Source organism: Schistocerca serialis, chromosome 1 (assembly GCF_023864345.2).
Source record: "Schistocerca serialis cubense isolate TAMUIC-IGC-003099 chromosome 1, iqSchSeri2.2, whole genome shotgun sequence".
In the NCBI taxonomy this organism is placed as follows: Eukaryota; Metazoa; Arthropoda; class Insecta; order Orthoptera; family Acrididae; genus Schistocerca; species Schistocerca serialis.
Window position 1 is genome coordinate 1,167,186,733 of NC_064638.1, and position 17,747 is coordinate 1,167,204,479.

General features: G+C 41.7%; 1 protein-coding gene across 3 annotated transcripts in view; it reads left to right on the top strand.

The window, feature by feature from the left end:
• LOC126418448 (uncharacterized) overlaps nucleotides 1-16,674 on the top strand; it is a 106,985-nt gene extending 90,311 nt beyond the window's left edge. For all 3 annotated transcript variants that reach the window (XM_050085223.1, XM_050085216.1, XM_050085230.1), the window contains exon 11: nucleotides 15,966-16,674. In XM_050085223.1, coding sequence (XP_049941180.1) covers nucleotides 15,966-16,147 — 182 coding nt within the window. In that variant the 3' untranslated portion in view covers nucleotides 16,148-16,674. The remainder of the gene's footprint in view (nucleotides 1-15,965) is intronic.
• Nucleotides 16,675-17,747: the final 1,073 nt, after the last annotated feature.

Below are 17,747 nucleotides of genomic sequence, written 5' to 3' on the forward strand. Positions count from 1 at the left end.
TGTGTGCACCTTCTTGATTCCATTCCTGTATCTTTCTTCTACCAGTATAAAATCGATTTGGTTTCTATATTTATCCCCTGGTGATTTCCAAGTGTAGAGCCTCCTCTTATGGTTCTTGAACCATGTGTTTGCCACTATCAGCTGCCTTTCCCTGCAGAAGTCAATTAACCATTCACCTCTGTCATTTCTCTTTCCAAGACCATGACTGCCTACTATGTTTCCCTCTTTCCCTTCTCCCACAATGGCGTTCCAGTCTCCCATTACTATTTTGCAGCATTTTTTATTTTCGTCCATTATTCTCTCTATTACATTGTACGTTTCCTCTACAATTTGGTCATCATGTGTGTGTGTGTGTGTGTGTGTATATATATATATATATATGTATATATATATATATATATATATATATATATATAAAACAAAGATGAGGTGACTTACCGAACAAAAGTGCTGGCAGGTCGATAGACACACAAACAAACACAAACATACACACAAAATTCAAGCTTTCGCAACAAACTGTTGCCTCATCAGGAAAGAGGGAAGGAGAGGGGAAGACGAAAGGAAGTGGGTTTTGAGGGAGAGGGTAAGGAGTCATTCCAATCCCGGGAGCGGAAAGACTTACCTTAGGGGGAAAAAAGGACAGGTATACACTCGCACACACGCACATATCCATCCACACATACAGACACAAGCAGACATATGCTTGTGTCTGTATGTGTGGATGGATATGTGCGTGTGTGCGAGTGTATACCTGTCCTTTTTTCCCCCTAAGGTAAGTCTTTCCGCTCCCGGGATTGGAATGACTCCTTACCCTCTCCCTTAAAACCCACTTCCTTTCGTCTTCCCCTCTCCTTCCCTCTTTCCTGATGAGGCAACAGTTTGTTGCGAAAGCTTGAATTTTGTGTGTATGTTTGTGTTTGTTTGTGTGTCTATCGACCTGCCAGCGCTTTTGTTCGGTAAGTCACCTCATCTTTGTTTTTATATATAATTTTTCCCACGTGGAATGTTTCCTTCCAGTATATATATATATATATATATATATATATATATATATATATATATATATATATATATATATATATATATATATATATATATATATATATATATATATATATATATATATATATGATGACGTGACTTACCATACGAAAGCGCTGGCAGGTCGATAGAAACACAGACAGACACATACATACACACAAAATTCAAGCTTTCGCAACAAACTGTTGCCTCATCAGGAAAGAGGGAAGGAGAGGGAAAGACGAAAGGAAGTGGGTTTTAAGGGAGAGGGTAAGGAGTCATTCCAATCCCGGGAGCGGAAAGACTTACCTTAGGGGGAAAAAAGGACGGGTATACACTCGCACACACACACATATCCATTCACACATATACAGACACAAGCAGACATATTTAAAGACAAAGAGTTTGGGCAGAGATGTCAGTCGAGGCGGAAGTGCAGAGGCAAAGATGATGTTGAATGACAGGTGAGGTATGAGTGGCGGCAACTTGAAATTAGCGGAGATTGAGGCCTGGTGGGTAATGGGAAGAGAGGATATATTGAAGAGCAAGTTCCCATCTCCGGAGTTCGGATAGGTTGGTGTCGGTGGGAAGTATCCAGATAACCCGGACGGTGTAACACTGTGCCGAGATGTGCTGGCCGTGCACCAAGGCATGTTTAGCCACAGGGTGATCCTCATTACCAACAAACACTGTCTGCCTGTGTCCATTCATGCGAATGAACAGTTTGTTGCTGGTCATTCCCACATAGAATGCATCACAGTGTAGGCAGGTCAGTTGGTAAATCACGTGGGTGCTTTCACATGTGGCTCTGCCTTTGATCGTGTACAACTTCCGGGTTACAGGACTGGAGTAGGTGGTGGTGGGAGAGTGCATGGGACAGGTTTTACACCGGGGGCGGTTACAAGGATAGGAGCCAGAGGGTAGGGAAGGTGGTTTGGGGATTTCATAGGGATGAACTAACAGGTTACGAAGGTTAGGTGGACGGCGGAAAGACACTCTTGGTGGAGTGGGGAGGATTTCATGAAGGATGGATCTCATTTCAGGGCAGGATTTGAGGAAGTCGTATAAATATATTTTTCCTGCGTGGAATGTTTCCCTCTATTATATTGATATCATTAATTTGAACCCAACATTTACATTTGTTATTGTCACTGTTGCGTTTCGAAATCTTTTCTGTCGTCTTATTTTCTTTTTCTGTTTTTGTCAGTAGTTTCACTTTGTATTCACCTTCTCCTTTTTACCGTAATCTGCTATACAATTTTATCCTGCCTATATATACTCAATAATACGTAACCCACTTCCAAACCATAACCAAAAAAATTTTTTTTTGCCACTTTCAACACTACCACCGCTATAAAATCCACCATTTCTAGTTCACAAACAGTTCCTTTCACCTTTTAAACAACCATTTCGGCTAGTTCTAATAACTTTCGCTTTATTTCCATTTCCGTTTTTCCCACATCACTGATAATTTTTAGCCGTTTCCCACGTCATTATTTCTTCGTCAGACAATTGCTAGCCTCATTTTCATAATCTGCCACCACAAAACCACTCCTTTTAATATATTACACGCAGTTTTTTCAAAATTTTCCCTAATTTCTCCGTCCTCTAACGTGTTTTGGCGGCAACACAACCACCAAACCTTTGTGCACATCGTTGTCTACCAACCCAAGTCCAACATAGCCCAGCTGTAACCAGCACCTTTTCGCCTTTTTTCACACCAGATCTCCAGTTACTTTCCAGTCCACCTTTATCCCTCCCCATATATTTTTATTTTCATTTCCTCATGTTACACTTTCCACCTTCTAATACCATGTCACCCTCACAACACCCCCACAACGACCCAATTAAGTTATATTTACATTCCCTCCGCAAACATGCCTTCGCCCTAGCCAGATTACGCTCCTATATTCTATTTTCTCAGGCTTGTCTGACATTTGGCATTACCCCCAAAGGCCTCACACTTAAAGTTCCCATCTCTGGCTGCAACCCTTCTTTCCATCAGTCCCTATACCAGTTCCAAACTGAACAATCCATTGCCCTCACCCACCTAATTCTTCACCTACACATCAACTCAGCCAATGACCACACCCGTCAACTCCTATCCTTAATAAAAGTCCTTAATCTTTCCTCTCCCACATCCACACCGGCTGTTCAGAGCATCCTCCTACAGGCCAACCGTAAATTAGAACAGCATGCCACCCTCCACCTCAAAAAACTATCCAATCTCCTGGTTTCCCACCTCCGGAAAGGCAACTCACTCACCCTTCACAACCTTTCCAGCAAACCTCAACCTCCTCTCATTGCACACAAACCCAGTCTCTCCCATCTACTCAATCTCCCACTTCCAGCTCCACTCCCTCCAAAACCTCAAAATTCCAATCAACACAATCTGGAACCACAACACCCTAATTCAGTAGTTAACCTTTCCTCCAAACCTCTCTCCCAATCCGAAACCTCTGTCCTATCCAAAGGCCTCACCTTCAGCCCCCACTCCCAGATTCAACCAAACAGCCCTCGTCAAAGATTTACTGTCCTACACCTGTACTCTCTGCTGGAAATATCACTTTGCCACAAAGAAAAATGATCCTAATCCTACTCCTAATGATCCAACTCCCCAAGACACCATCCAAATTGAACCCTGCCTGGAACAGTTCCGTCCTTCGTCGCAGCGGGACCCACCTCCTCTTCCTCAAAATCAGCCTCTCCAAACCTTCCAGGAATTTCTGACTTCCAGCCTTGCATCTCAATCCTTCTTAAAAAGCCTTAATCCTACTCCCAACATCACCACTGCTGAAGCCCAGGCTATCTGTGATCTGAAGGCTGACCGATCCATTGTCATTCTTCCGGCGGACAAGGGTTCCACGACCACGGTACTTGATCGTCGGGAGTATGTGGCTGAGGGACTGCGTCAGCTTTCAGACAACTCCACATACAAAGTTTGCCAAGGTAACCCCATTCCCGATGTCCAGGCGGAGCTTCAAGGAATCCTCAGAACCTTAGGCCCCCTGCAAAACCTTTCACCTGACTCCATCAACCTCCTGACCCCACCGACACCCCGCACCCCTACCTTCTACCTTCTTCCTAAAATCCACAAACCCAATCATCCCGGCCGCCCCATTGTAGCTGGTTACCAAGCCCCCACAGAACGTATCTCTGCCTACGTAGATCAACACCTTCAACCCATTACATGCAGTCTCCCATCCTTCATCAAAGACACCAACCACTTTCTCGAACGCCTGGAATCCTTACCCAATGTGTTACCCCCGGAAACCATCCTTGTAACCATTGATGCCACTTCCTTATACACAAATATTCCGCACGTCCAGGGCCTCGCTGCGATGGAGCATTTCCTTTCACGCCCATCACCTGCCACCCTACCTAAAACCTCTTTCCTCATCACCTTAGCCAGCTTCATCCTGACCCACAACTTCTTCACTTTTGAAAGCCAGACATACCAACAATTAAAGGGAACAGCCATGGGTACCAGGATGGCCCCCTCGTACGCCAACCTATTCATGGGTCATTTAGAGGAAGCCTTCTTGGTTACCCAGGCCTGCCAACCCAAAGTTTGGTACAGATTTATTGATGACATCTTCATGATCTGGACTCACAGTGAAGAACAACTCCAGAATTTCCTCTCCAACCTCAACTCCTGTGGTTCCATCAGATTCACCTGGTCCTACTCCAAATCCCATGCCACTTTCCTTGACGTTGACCTCCACCTGTCCAATGGCCAGCTTCACACGTCCGTCCACATCAAACCCACCAACAAGCAACAGTACCTCCATTATGACAGCTGCCACCCATTCCACATCAAACGGTCCCTTCCCTACAGCCTAGGTCTTCGTGGCAAACGAATCTGCTCCAGTCCGGAATCCCTGAACCATTACACCAACAACCTGACAACAGCTTTCGCATCCCGCAACTACCCTCCCGACCTGGTACAGAAGCAAATAACCAGAGCCACTTCCTCATCCCCTCAAACCCAGAATCCCCCACAGAACCACCACAAAAGTGCCCCACTTGTGACAGGATACTTTCCGGGACTGGACCAGACTCTGAATGTGGCTCTCCAGCAGGGATACGACTTCCTCAAATCCTGCCCTGAAATGAGATCCATTCTTCATGAAATCCTCCCCACTCCACCAAGAGTGTCTTTCCGCCGTCCACCTAACCTTCATAACCTGTTAGTTCATCCCTATGAAATCCCCAAACCACTTTCCCTACCCTCTGGCTCCTATCCTTGTAACCGCCCCCGGTGTAAAACCTGTCCCATGCACTCTCCCACCACCACCTACTCCAGTCCTGTAACCCGGAAGTTGTACACGATCAAAGGCAGAGCCACATGTGAAAGCACCCACGTGATTTACCAACTGACCTGCCTACACTGTGATGCATTCTATGTGGGAATGACCAGCAACAAACTGTCCATTCGCATGAATGGACACAGGCAGACAGTGTTTGTTGGTAATGAGGATCACCCTGTGGCTAAACATGCCTTGGTGCACGGCCAGCACATCTCGGCACAGTGTTACACCGTCCGGGTTATCTGGATACTTCCCACCGACACCAACCTATCCGAACTCCGGAGATAGGAACTTGCTCTTCAATATATCCTCTCTTCCCATTACCCACCAGGCCTCAATCTCCGCTAATTTCAAGTTGCCGCCACTCATACCTCACCTGTCATTCAACATCATCTTTGCCTCTGCACTTCCGCCTCGACTGACATCTCTGCCCAAACTCTTTGTCTTTAAATATGTCTGCTTGTGTCTGTATATGTGTGGATGGATGTGTGTGTGTGTGTGCGAGTGTATACCCGTCCTTTTTTCCCCCTAAGGTAAGTCTTTCCGCTCCCGGGATTGGAATGACTCCTTACCCTCTCCCTTAAAACCCACTTCCTTTCGTCTTTCCCTCTCCTTCCCTCTTTCCTGATGAGGCAACAGTTTGTTGCGAAAGCTTGAATTTTGTGTGTATGTATGTGTCTGTCTGTGTTTCTATCGACCCGCCAGCGCTTTCATATGGTGAGTCACAGTAAGTCTCAGCCTATGTGGAATAGGATACCAGAGACTTTATATTACACTGGCATGCTCACTTACCTGGCCCATTTGCTTCTGAAACAAGGGAACCATTCCAGGGATAGGAGAAGTCTGAGGGGCCAGCAACTTACCTCTGATCCAGTTGGCTTTCACTATCCATTATTTCAGCCACACAGGCCCTAAAGACAGGCAGGGGAACTGTCGGTCTTCATCGACCACTGCGTGAAGAATGCACGACAGGTGGCCTAGTGTCTTTCATGTAAAATCTTGAGACAGAATTTCTGGCCAGGACGTTCCTTCAAGAGGCAAAATACTCAATACTGCTGACAACACTATCATAGTTGTCATAACTATTGCTTTGTAAAATAAAGGAAAAACACACAGTGCACAGGGCCCACGGGCTGGTGCATTTGGATGTACTTCTACCTTCTAAGAGAGACAGAGAGAGAGAGAGAGAGAGAGAGAGAGAGAGAGAGAGAGAGAGAGAGCTAGTATAAAATAGTTTTCTGCTGCTGTTTTCATGCACCACTCATCAGTCGGATATAGGTGAGCAGTTGCCTTTCCTGTCTTTTACGAAATATTCCATCCAGGAATCTTTTGTTATGTCTATTAGTTTCTTCCTCAGGAAAGAGACAGGATAGGTTGGGGAATGTTAAAAAAGGAAGGACAGGTCATTCAGACCCCAGGATGTGAGGGACCCACAGACAGTCTGAGGTTTAGGCTAAGGAAACATTAAATATGTAAAAGAACAAGGGGCAACTTGAACTGCTGAAAGTATAACTATATTGAGAAAAAAGGTTACAGAAGGTGAGGGATTGCTGTACAGAGATAAGAGGTGAATGAATGTGCAGAAAATAACAGATAAGAGAACATCAGGTAACTGTAGTGTAAAGATTACTGAAATGGAAATGGTAAAAGACAGCTAAACACAGAATAGTAGTAGTCAGATAAAAAATTGTTAATATGTGAGAGAGGAGAAAAATCACCAAAGTGAGTGAAATAATGGAAATGATCGTATGGCATTGTTGGCCCGGAGCCCCCATTCGGGGAAGTTCGGGTGCTGTATTGCAAATCCTTTTTAGGTGACGCCCCATCGGCGACTTACGAGTCAATAATGATGATGGATACACAACACCCAGTCCCCCGCTGGGAATCGAACCCGGGTCCCCTGTGTGGTAGGTGATCATGCTACTGCTACACTACTGAGGTAGACACCAAATTGAGGAAGAAGGTGGCCAGACAAAGAAACAGAATGGTATGGAAAGAGATAATTAAACAATAAGATTACGTCCAAATAGGGAAAAGGATTTCATTGGTAATGAGGCAAAAAGAGTTCCTATGTAAAAAAAAAAGCCCTGAAGGCAAAAATATGGTTTGCCAAATAATCTAAAGAAGGTGAAGAGGTAATTTACACAACCTATTGGCCACTGACTGACTCAGGACTGAAGACCACAAGAACAACAACATTGGCCACTAAAATAATGTGCAGAAAATTGAAACAAGAGATAGTTGTTAAATGTACTATAAATGTAACTGAAAAACCAATACACTACTCTGCAAAACTTAATGATGAAATAGATAAAGTAACAGAACATATTAAAAACTTGGTGGAAATGAATGAAAGCGTGGGAGTATGCTGCCATAGGTCTCCCAGTCACGCGCAGAAAGTTGGATGTCACATAGCATGAAATCAACTTGACTGTAGCGCCTAATGGTGCTTGCCCCATAACATGAGGCACTTGAAGTAATGGCAAGAGACAATGTTTGTCAACCACCATGCACTTGTGGTGCACTTCGGTAATCTTCTTCGTTACAACATGGCCCAGAGACAGCATCTGGACTACTTCACATGGGGAAGAATCCTGGGGAGACTGGAAGCAAAATGAAGTGTTGTGAGTCTAGCCCAGAAGTTTTATATTGCTTGCAGCATTGTTTCATATGTAAAAAGAATGTTGACAACCACGGGCACTGCTGCCTGAAGGAGAACAGGTGGTCAACTATGGCAGCAGATTATTGCTACATTGTGAAACAGGGCAAGTCAAACAATGGGTAAAATTGCAACCACATGCAACAGAACTGCAAGACATGCAATCGCACATGTCACTGTGGTGCAGCTACCGCATCGATATGGTCTCTTTGCCTGGTGATCAGTACATTTTGCTCCATTGACATCCCCACATGGGCGGCTGGTTTCCGAGCATGCCAAAGGCATAGGAACTGGACCACTGAGGAGTGGGGTCACATGCTCTTCTCAGATGAGAGCAGATTCAGTCTGAGTAGTGATTCAGGATGTATCCTCATATGGTAAGAGGCGGAAGCACCCAGGAACGTTTTTGCATTGTTAACATGATTTCTTTTTGCTGATTCAGTTTTATTGTTTGGGGAGGTGTAATGTTGCGGGGTGTACAAACCTCTAAATCTTTGAAAACATTATATTCACGTTTTAACATTTTTGCAACAGTGTACTCCTTCCCCATGTCGGTCTTTTCAGGTGTGCATGCGGCCCTTGTGGATAACAATGCATGACCACTTCAAACAGAGCTGGTGGAACTACTCTTGAAATGAGGATATTGAACAAATTGACTGGCCTGCCAATTCCCTCAACTGAATTGCCCTCAAGTGCTTGTGAGATGTGATGGGGTGTGTTGCAGTGTGTCCACATGCACAGATGACCAGTGAACAGTTGTCAATTGTACTGGTGGAAGAGTGGAGTGTTCCACTACAGCTCAGCGTGGGAGCTGCATTGCTGTCTATTGTGATCATACACACTATTAAGAATGACATCGTGCCCATCGTAATGTCCATGGAACCACCATAAATCGTGATGACTTCAGTACAATCACTGCATTTTACTAAACCATCATTTCTGTTCATCTCACTGCGTATTTCTTTAAGTTATCTTCTGTACTACACTTAACATTTTGTCCTGTGTGCAGACCAAATTTCATTGGGTTATGTTTGTTGTCAGGGACACATCATGTGAGAGTTTGGGACAATAGTGTAAGTCTCCAAGGAAATGAGAGAAGATTGCTAAATGCAGAAAGACAGAAGCCACACAAAAATAATTGGTCTAGGAACAAGGAAACACAACCACAGAACAAAGAGGAAAGACTGTTGAAGAATGAAAGTGGACAGCAAAGAAAAAATAATTGCTTAACAATGAAAAAAGTACACCAGATAAAGAAAAAGATATTGCTGGTGTAAGTTTATGGTAGTAAGCCATTTGAGGTCTTTGGGTTATGTATACAGAGTGGGCCATTGATCGTGACCGGGCCAAATATCTCACGAAATAAGTGTCAAACAAAAAAACTACGAAGAACGAAACTTGTCTTGCTTGAAGGGGGAAATCAGATGGCGCTATGGCCGGCCCGCTAGATGGCGCTGCCATAGGTCAAGCTGATATCAACTGCGTTTTTTAAAAAATAGGAACCCCCATTTTTTATTACATATTCATGTAGTACGTAAAGAAATATGAATGTTATAGTGGGACCAATTCTTTCGCTTTGTGATAGATGGCACTGTAATAGTCACAAACATATGACTCACAATTTTAGACGAACAGTTGGTAACAGATAGGTTTTTTAAATTAAAATACAGAATGTAGGTACGTATGAACATTCTATTTTGGTTGTTCCAATGTGGTACATATACCTTTGTAAACTTATCATTTCTGAGAACGCATGCTGTTACAGTGTGATTACCTGTAAATACCACATTAATGCAATAAATGCTCAAAATGATGTCCGTCAACCTCAACGCATTTGGCAATACGTGTAAACGACATTCCTCTCAACAGCGAGTAGTTCGCCTTACGTGGTGTTCGCACATGCATTGACAATGCGCTGACGCATATTGTCAGGTGTTATCCGTAATGTTCGCACATGCATTGACAATGCGCTGACGCATGTTGTCACGATAGCAAATATCCTTCAACTTCCCCCACAGAAAGAAATCCGGCGACGTCAGATCCGGTGAACGTGCGGGCCATAGTATGGTGCTTCGGCAACCAATCCACCTGTCATGAAATACGCTATTCAATACCGCTTCAACTGCACACGAGTTATGTGCTAAACATCCATCACATTGGAAGTACATTGCCATTCTGTCATGCAGTGAAACATCTTTTAGTAACATCGGTATAACATTACGTAGGAAATCGGCATACGTTGCACTATTTAGATTGCCATTGATAAAATGGGGGCCAATTATCCTTCCTCCCATAATGCCATACCATACATTAACACGCCAAGGTCGCTGATGTTTCACTTGTCGCAGCCATCGTGGATTTTCTGTTGCCCAGTAGTGCATATTATGCCGGTTTACATTACCACTGTTGGTGAATGACGCTTCATCGCTAAATAGAATGCATGCAGAAAACCTGTCATCATCCCGTAATTTCTCTTGTGCCCAGTGTCAGAACTGTACATGACGTTCAAAGTCGTCATCATGCAATTCATGGTGCATAGAAATATGGTACGGGTGCAATCGATGTTGATGTAGCATTCTCAACACCAACGTTTTTGAGATTTCTGATTCTCGTGCAATTTGTCTGCTACTGATGTGCGGATTAGCCGTGACAGCAGCTAAAACACTTACTTGGGCATCATCATTTGTTGCAGGTCATGGTTGACGCATGTGTGTGTGCTCTCTCTCTAGCTCATTAAGGAATTCACCCAAAAGGTTGTGAAATTTTTTTTAGGTATTGCCATTTCTTGATGAAGGGACACTGACTTTATAAGGTTGATGTATTTGATGACAAAATAATGAAAAGAATAGACCTTAAAGGTTTTCCTGTTGTTTTCCAAAATTTTGATAAATTTGGAAAAAGACTTAGTGGGGTGAATGTAAGGCTATATTAGGAAGCTAGCTGTGTATTTCATATGTTTAGAGTTGAGTCGAGGTTAGCATGCTGAGTGGAATAATGTGATTGTCGGCAGTTAGAACAATAGTCAGAGTGCTAAGTATGAAAGCATATGTGCTTGCATTAATCATTTGTCATCACCCTGAGGCGTTTAGTGAAATAAAAATTGATGATTTAAATGTTGGTTTCTAAATTTTTATGCGTCTGATTAGCCAAGTATCATGAGTAACACGGCACATGACTGTTAAATTCCTGTTGCCAAAGAAAGGAAAAAATATTGCTAATTAGAGAGAGATTATTGTTAAATTGGAGGGATCTCTACACACTAAATAAAAAAATTGCCAAATGACAAGCAAGTAAATAGCCCACAAATGGGATAAAAAAATGCTAAAAAAAAGAAAACGTGGTCAGGGTGTATACGACCTGGGACAACTGGGAGATCTGGGAATTTTTTCATCCGGGAGAAAACTGGGAAAAACCTGGGAATTTTTTAGAATTCCGGGAATTTTTTATTGTTTTAGTTTTTGGTTACATTTTTGTAACTTTGACTAGTAAGAACCAATACTCTAACAAAAAATATTACTGTATTTCGCTACTGCAGCAATAAAACACGAACAAGAGAAAAAAAAACGAAAATAAAACATAATTTGCAAAGGAAATGTGCCATATACAGGAACAAACAACAGTGCTCATACAAGCGTCTGCCAACAGCAAAATGTGTCATAGGCTTTAGGAAGACTATGCAATGTTTCATAACAACAAATTACCTCCAATGAGCGTGATGTCACAACAGTTTACATTAGATTCGTTTGAGCGGTTGCGAGCGAGCTTATGTGCATGTGCAGGTGAGTCGCATAAAAGTAGTACCTTCTCCTGCTTCTGGCTACAGAAGTGTGGCAGTTAGCTGAATAAGCAATAGCAGCAAGCAGCCAGGAGCCAGATGCTATCTGGAAAAATTTTACAGGTGCACCTAAGCTGGCAGATTCACTTAAGCGCAACAGGCCCGGAACTAGGGGACTGGAGCGAACCAGGGTACCTATCTGTCCCGGGCGGCAGTTTCAGAGGGGTGGGGGGCACCAAATTCATATTATTGAGGAAAAAGACCGTGTTTGATAAAGCATCAAGCATCCAGCGCACGTTGATCTATCGATTACTCATATGATTTTGAACGCCTCCCTGTTGGTTTTTAAACATTTTTTGATCAAATTCTAAGTTGATTTCTGAATGAATCTTAAGTTGATTTTTGAATGCGTGCATAGTGTACGCGATGTCTCTGTCAGGGGAATCCCCGTCGCATCTAGAAATAAACTTTCCTGCACACAAAAGGGGATGGGTCTATATGAGCTAAGCACCAGCCGGTGTGGCTGAGCGGTTCTAGGCGCTACAATCTGGAATCGTGCGACCGCTACGGTCGCAGGTTCAAATCCTGCCTCGGGCATGGATGTTTGTGATGTCCTTAGGTTGGTTAGGTTTAAGTAGTTCTAAGTTCCAGGGGACTGATGATCTCAGAAGTTAAGTCCCATAGTGCTCAGAGCCATTTGAACCATTTTTTATATGAGCTGAGCGAATAAAGCCGAAAGGGTAAATGACAATCGCTGTTTATGTGGTTGACTGGGTTTGCAAATGATCAGCGTTGTTATAATTACTAGCGAATTCCATAGATTCAGACTACCAGAGTGGAAATAAACGACTAATAGGAATAACAGGCGACTAAGATTACGTATTGTCTTTTCCGTGTATCCAGGAAAATGAAATTTTAACAGAAAATTTTTGGCCAGACCGGTACAGTACTAAGGGCCAGTTATACAGTCCCTGACTAGCAGCTGCTAAAATTCTATTCTGGGAGTAGCGCGAAAAATGCGTTGTACGAACACTTAATAACGCCTAACCGGAGAACAAATGCGGGGTCACTAAACCGCTGATTGTGGCAGGGTTAGTGAAGTTAACCAGGGAATAAATTTTGACACTGGCAGGAATAGCTACAGAATGGGTGATGACAAGATTGTTTGTTAGAATGAGGAAGGAGAAGAAACGGAGATGCACACAAATTACGGAAGAGTATGACAATTCCAAATTTATATAAAAATTTCGTACTATTACTTTTCGATCTCATGCTTAAGAAGCTAGATAGTATGAATGAAATGTGAAACTATTTCCTAATATAAAACCTTTTACTTGCAGTTGGCCTGGTAGCATTTGATATTGGTACTTCGTGAATTATATTCTGTCCTGCTGTAAAAATGACCTTTTGTGCCAAAACAGTGTCGTTTATTTGGTTTGTGTAACAATTGCTGCAATATTAGGCAGGTCAATTTCGTTTTATCTAGCAGAGTATTTGGGTACTATTTGTATTAACAGCTTTTCTGCGTTTTTTCATGTAGCAAAACGTTTGACGAACTTTGATGAAGTAATGATTCTTTCCCAGAAAGGAAAGTACGCCATATAAAGCTGTGGCAAGATTAGAGAGAAAAAAAAAAGCTAGGACTTAAGGATTGAAGAAATGTGTACTGTCTTGCTTGTCTCTTGTCTTTACTCGTTTTATGTATCCCATATTTAATTTTATGTCACACAGAACAGCAAGTTATTAGCAAATAGGTAGTAAAGCCTGAAAATTTTCTAAAGAGTTCTTGTCCTCCCGGTTGCAAATAATCCCATACACTACAAACTGCGAGATTTTTTAAAGAGGGGCAGGGTGTCAAACCGGCCGACTGGGAGCAGGAGAGGCACCATACGAAATGTTAATTTCCTCTAGCTTGAATATAGTTTTATGGCACCCATTACAAACTATAACATGTTTGAATTCCACAGAGTGAAATACAGAGACGTGCGATGGAAGAATTCTGTGAAGAAGCGTGGCACTGCACTTTGACACACTTAAGACCAAATAACATGTCTTACGTTCCCTCGATCATATATGTTTTATGTATCAGACTCTTCAGAAAGATGTGCGCTACAATATGAAGATATTTTTGAAAAGTCGATTTTTTAAATTTCTGGCGTCATACCTCAAACGCTCGAGGGAGGGATTGCGCCACTATTTAATATTGGCCCGGTTTGGAAATATGGAAGATCCGGACCTGATGCACAGAGCAGTCTGAGTTGTAGTGGGGAGGTGGTAGTCTCCACGTGACCCGTGTTTACGTTAAGTGGTTTTGCTGTTTCCTCTTCATTTATTGTTCTCATGTCAAATGAAAACAAAATGGATTTATGCAGTTGGGAGCTATCAAGTGAATTAAAATACATTCACATAATTACTGAAGGCTAAAATAGTTGTTAGTTTCAGATTTTATTTTATTTCTACGTTTCTGACACTCAAGCGTTAATCGCCTTGCAGAAAAATGAAGTTATCTTTGTTGGTTTGTTAAAGTAATTTGACTTATTAATCTTTTCTGCTGAGGCATTCAATTTATTTGAAATGAAGTGTTTAATTCCACACTATTGCCTAGTTTGAACTGTTCGCTACATTTGAAGTTCATGTTTTCATCGTCTAGCACGTATTGCATTAAGCCATAATGAAAAACCAAACACGAGATAATGCGATACTGGTACTCCAAGAAAATTTACATCTGAATCTGGACATAGGAATGTGCACTTTAAGCCGCATTATGCATCTTAGTAGGGTTCACAAAATTCCCATGCTTTTGGAGTATCCCCTAACGTCTTGTCTCTTTTATGACATAATGTAAGATCTTTTAATGTTTTACACGTACAAACATACGGGCTTCCTGCACCATCGCAGCTGCGCAAGCACGGTGGCGCCTGTCATCTGACGCAACTGCTGAAACGAATCTATTTCTAACAGGTCGCGGGAAAATATTCCGAGCGGTTGTTTGAATAGCGTTACTTTCAAGTAAAGTAAATTTCCTTTTACACAAGATGAACTCCGTCCGCCAATGTCCGATGAATTTCTTAAATCGCAGAGTGTTTGACTCTCATTCAAAATTGAAATCTTTGAGAACGGCCATTTAGAATATTTTCGAGCCCAGAAGATCAGACATTTATGTCGTTGTTAAAAATTTTACTGGCACATTTGTGTGATGTATCTTAAAGTGTAACACGTGCAAAAAAGATCAACATTATGTGTGCAAGCTTAACTTCTCTTGCAGCTTTTTAATCTTAGAGGCCAATATTATAGGCTACGGGAAAGCTTTTCTTTACTTTAAGCAGCACTATGTATATTAATTTAAACCATTACCTTTCCCTATTTGTGTGTTCACGCTACTTAACAGTGATGTTGCTATTGGTTGACTACATCACGTGTCCTATGCTCTGAATATCCGCTCTCATCGGCTGGGGAGATCGCTTGACATGAGCTACGACTGGCTTACAAAAGCGCATCGCAACCTCGATCTCAATCCTTCCAAAAGTAACATGCGGTGTTTGGTGGAATTCGAATTTATATTTTCATAATACGAAATACGCAGTGTACATGTTGCTGCACATCAGACATCATTCCAAAACGTGTTTGTTTTTTGTTTTTTTTTTTTTGCCCCCCTGAGTTTCGTTTTCTAAACTGCCAGGAAATTCTACCCCGGTGTATAAAACTACAAGCATTGAAAGGATTTATAAGTTTTACAGTTCTGAGGAAAAGTATACTATTACTTAACATGGAAAAAGTGTATTTTCATCCGGGAGAAAGTGTATTTTTAACATGGACATCCGGGGAAAATCCTGGAATTTTTTTTTTTTCCCTCGTCCACGTATACACCACCCTGGTGGTGCATTGCATGAAAATAAAATTGTCAAGAAAAGTAATAAATTATGAGAGGATTGCTGGGCACTACATACTTTCAAAAGGTCAAATATTTAGTATTGTAGATTGACATGTATAAAACTGACGACACTGTCCCAACTTTTGGAACTATTAGTTCCTTCCAGTAGGGAGGGAGAGGAATTGGTTGAAGAAGGTTAAAACGGAACAACAGGACACTCCAGCCCCAGGATATGTGGCTCTTAATCATTTGTAATACTTGTATCCGAAAACAATTGTCAGAGAAATGTAATAAAAGTTTTTTTTTTTTTTTTATCCTTCTTTTTTGCAGGTGACCCCGATGCTTTAGGTGTGCGAGGATGGCATGAAGTTGGCTGCTTGACACCTCTGAATCTCACGTATGATGTGACTCCACCAGATCTTGTAACAGCAGTTGTCACAGAACTTGCAATTCTGCCCTGTACCAGTGTTCCTGTAATATTGCGCATTAAACCATCTGAGGCTGGCTTTTGAGGGCTGACACTGGTATGAGAGTTAAATAATTAGCGTTCTGCTAATCTACAGTTTGCCTTTGTTCTGCAGCTACTAGTTTTTGTTTCAACAAAGCTTCCATGTCAATAATACCATTGTTTGAGTGAGAGTGCCAAGAAAGTAAAATCAAAAATGTTATTAACTTTATATGTGATTAAATGAAAGTTGTCAAATAATTATGATTACTTATGTACTGACACAGTACAACAGCAAAGTAAGACTGTACTTATTACAATGTAAATAACTTCAGAAACATGGTAGTAAAATAATATACATGGAAAATAAGACTGTCAAGGGAATGTGTCTTCCCAGTTTTCCCCTGTATTGAAACCGATCTTGTTATCAAGAGCCAGTAGGCATGGATATCTCAGTGATGATTCTGTTGTTTCTGTTAATCTTGTTTCATACGCCATTTGTATTGATATTATGTTGTGTTTGTTAAATATATTTTTCTTGTAATATGTTGTTTAAATTTTGGTTTTAGTAAAGTAAGTGGTTCAAAAACTAAATTTGTGCAGTTATTAAAATCTCTGTAATGTCATATATGGCAAGGATAGGTATCTTGTTTTACTTTTATTCACAACAGAACTGAAAAAAATTGGGCACCATTGCACTGTCTATGCCGGCAAACACACAATGCCACTGCCATAGCCCTCAAGATGAACTGGTCCCACCATAGGAACTGAATAGGTGTATGCCACATCTCTCTATTATCACCACCATAGTTCAGTGCTTAACACATTTCCAGAAGTTGTCAGTTTATGTACCCTTAAGTATCTATTGGAAGCAAATAAATGTACCACTGATGGATCTCAATATTAGGATGAGAAAAGTCTGGTTTCCAGAAATGAGAAAGAAAGGAGGTTTTAGTCAAACCATGGATAAAATTTTGAAGACTTTATACGCGAGGAGTCACCTGCATTCTGCTAGTGGGGCTTTTCAAGAGAGGTCGGAAGTCTCACTGTGGTTGTAGTATTAATGCATTAGTGTCACAAAAAATTGTGACCACACAACATTCAGTTTTCTAAAATTATCTGGGTATGATGTTTCCATGAAGAAAAATTTTGGAATTAAAACCAGTCCCCGATCGAGGTCTCGGGTTAGGGACTGACAAGGTTAAAATGATATTATCTAGAATTGCTGATCAGTACTTCTGAGAGACACAAAAATACACTACTCTAGCATTCAGAACTAACAGCTCCTCCCTCAGGGAGGAGAGGGCAGAGTATGGAAGCAGTGCGTAAAAACAGAGGTTCAGGTCTCTCAAGCCCAGGCATATTGAGATATCTATTGGCTAGGTAATTACAATGCTAGTAACAGAAAATGCGTAACAGGTGTTACATAATTATGAAGAGCAAGTTAGGAAACAGTGTGTTATACACTGGTGGAATTGTTATTCTCAAGATTAAAACTAAATTAATGGTAACCACAGTTGTACAGTTTTACATGCCGCAATCACTAGCAGATGATAATAAGAACAAATGGGAGGTATGGAACAAAGAAACCAACTACTGAATGGCAAAACAAACTCAGGTGTGGATACTCAGATTGTAACCTAGTGCTGGTTAGAATACAGGATATT